The sequence below is a fragment of the Phyllobates terribilis genome, unplaced genomic scaffold, assembly GCF_046119375.1.
Source record: "Phyllobates terribilis strain yellow unplaced genomic scaffold, ASM4611937v1 Scaffold_1__5_contigs__length_1240528914, whole genome shotgun sequence".
Lineage (NCBI taxonomy): Eukaryota > Metazoa > Chordata > Amphibia > Anura > Dendrobatidae > Phyllobates > Phyllobates terribilis.
The window spans coordinates 507797071-507799969 of record NW_027362761.1 but is presented as its reverse complement, the minus strand read 5'-3'; the positions used below and the strand labels follow the sequence as shown (position 1 = coordinate 507799969).

Here is a 2899-nt window from a genome sequence, read left to right as displayed (position 1 = left end):
TTTGCATTGGGAGTTGAGGTGGGGTACAGTAGGGTTATCATACTGTGTATGTAGAGGCTAATGTGGAGGAATTCACCATGGGGGTATCATACTGTGTTTGGGGGGCACTTTTGTTGGTATCATACCTTATGAGGGCAATGAAAGAGAAATCTAGTACTTCAGAGGGAGGAAAATTACGATGTAAAGGCTGAAAAGTTGTGAGATCTGCTTTTCTGTTATCCCGGCAATTTTTTTTTTTTTTTGAGAGGGGGAGGGGTAATTAGAACTTCTGCTATAGGGCGCCATCGTTTCTATGTACGTGCCAAGTGTAACATACGTGGTGTTTCAGTAAGAGGATGAAACTGCTGGACTCACTGCGTAAAACAATTAATCTTTATTTTTGTATATATAGGATATTAAGTAAAAGCTAACAACACATAACATATGTACATCATGACGCTTCCTCATGGCTTGAGGTGAAGTAACATCATCTAGTTTAAATAAAAGGTTTGTTTGCTCTTTTTCAAAGATGTGATGGATCTTGAGGGCCGATGATTCAATAAGAGAGTCTTAGGGGTCTTCGAGTGGAAAGATCTCGACTAAAGCGGTGTACACAACACTGAGTGGAGCAAAGCACACAGCGCCTCCCTGTGGTAGGATGACATTTTTCAGCAGTTTATCAAGCTCCACATCTGCATGCATTGCCTTCTGTAGGTCATGAGGTTGAATGCGGAGACGGTTCTGGGACAGAGCTTCATACCCAGCAATGAACAGGATCTCCCTCGTCATAAACTGCAAGGCAGCGGCCAGGAACACTGACGCATTGGCACTGACGCGTTTGCCAAAATTCCCCTTCCTCAGGTAGCGGTGAATACGGCCAACTGGAAACATCAGGCCAGCTCTGGATGTTCTGCTGCTCCTGGCTCTGGTTCTGCATTTTCTTCTACGATCTTTTTGAGACATGTTCACAAGGAACAGAATGAATGGTTACTGGACAAAACAATAAGCCAAACTGAGGGGAACAGCGGCTGCTGCTATTTATGCTCACTGCTGCTCTCTGATTGGTGGAAATACATTCAACTTTATGACATCACAGTCACTATGACTCATAGGGTTCCATTAGATTCTGGGCGGAGCCCTTTTCTGATTGGTGGATATCCTAGCTAGTTTTATGACATCAAAGTCATGTTGACTCATAGGGTTCCATTAGATTCTGGGCGGAGCCCTTTCCTGATTGGTGGATATCCAAGCTAGCTTTATGACATCACAGTCATCTTGACTCATAGGGTTCCATTAGATTCTGGGCGGAGCCCTTTCCTGATTGGTGGATATCCAAGCTAGCTTTATGACATCACAGTCATCTTGACTCATAGGGTTCCATTAGATTCTGGGCGGAGCCCTTTCCTGATTGGTGGATATCCAAGCTAGTTTTATGACATCACAGTCATCTTGACTCGTAGGGTTCCATTAGATTCTGGGCGGAGCCCTTTTCTGATTGGTGGATATCCAAGCTAGCTTTATGACATCACAGTCATCATGACTCGTGCATGATTCTGTCAGAGGATCTTCTGGGTGGAACCCTTTTCTAATTATGGAAATTCTAGTCAGCTTTATGACATCACAGAATGACATATGAATGGTTCTATTTGGCTCTTCTGCATGGTGCTGTTTTTTGATTGGTGCAAACTGGAGTCTGCTTTTTTACATCATTTTCTGAATATTACGTCATTGGGTCTTCATTTTAAATAAATTTAATTTTATCTGAATAGAAGTTAATCTTCACTATAACATCTTTTGCAGTGGAGGGACATAGCACCTTCAGTTTGGGCAAACTTATCTACTACCCGCTCAGTGCAGTCAAGGAGGAGATGTGAAAAAATCAATGAGAAATTCCTTCAGACAATCAGTCTTAATTGTTTGTGGTATTTTCCTACAGTGCACATTGTTACATCTCCATCTGTCCTCAATATCAGAAATCTTTAGTTTAATGGTGTCCATCGCTTCCTCTATTGAGTTCATTAGGTCCTCTGAGTGAATGGGAAAAATAGTGTCTGTGACTAACATTCTACCCATCAGGATGGAAAAATTGCTTTTAGAGGCGACGAATATAACAAAATAAACAGTTACTCGCCTTCCGCTGCTCGCCCATCACTAGTTTCCACCACTTCTCCAGTGCTTGTTTAACCATATAATTTACTACTTTTTATAAAGCAATAAAATTAATATTGAGCTAAATTAAGTTCCGCTGATTCGTTAGGCCCTCTACAACAGTCCTAATTTCTCAAGTGGTCCATTGGGAAACCTGAACGAAAGGAATTTCCAAGGCTTCTTTTTCTATTATACTGCCACATATCACACATGATGCTATTTAGCTCTAAAGGTGAAGCTGAGATACTAAATCCTTTAAGGCTATGTTCACAAACCTGCTCTCTTGGCATTAAAGAAGCTGCGTCAAAAAAGCAGGTATTGCTGTGTTTTTTTTCTGCGTTTTTGTCAGTGTACATTTGTCTTTTGTACATGCTGATAATGTTTAGTGCAGAAAAAAATAACCTAATCCAACTGCATCAGGTTTTGGCACCAAAAACGCAGCAAAACCTGATACCTGCGTTTTTCTTTCTGTATTTTTGCAGCGCTTTTGCACTACCATTGCTTTCTATGGGTGAAAAATGCTGCAAAAATGCTGAAAGATGTGACATGCTGCATTTTTCAAAAACGCAGCTCTTTGACAAAACAGTCAGGAAAAAAGACCAAGGTGTGTGCATGAGATTCCTGAAGTCTCGTAGACTTTGCTGGTACTGTAAAACTTGCTGAAAAACTGCATAAAAAAACGCTGCAAAAATGCAACGTATGAACATAGCCTTACGAATGAAGAATGACTGTATTGAAACATCTTGTTATATAAATTAATAAAAATCATCCA

The 2899-nt window shown here is 40.8% G+C and overlaps 1 protein-coding gene across 1 annotated transcript; it reads right to left on the bottom strand.

Annotated features, from left to right (window-relative positions):
* Window positions 1-549: 549 nt before the first annotated feature.
* On the bottom strand, window positions 550-942 carry LOC141269877 (histone H2A-like). The gene has a single exon (XM_073680451.1). The coding sequence runs from the start codon at window positions 940-942 to the stop codon at window positions 550-552; it is 393 nt and encodes a 130-aa protein (XP_073536552.1).
* Window positions 943-2899: the final 1957 nt, after the last annotated feature.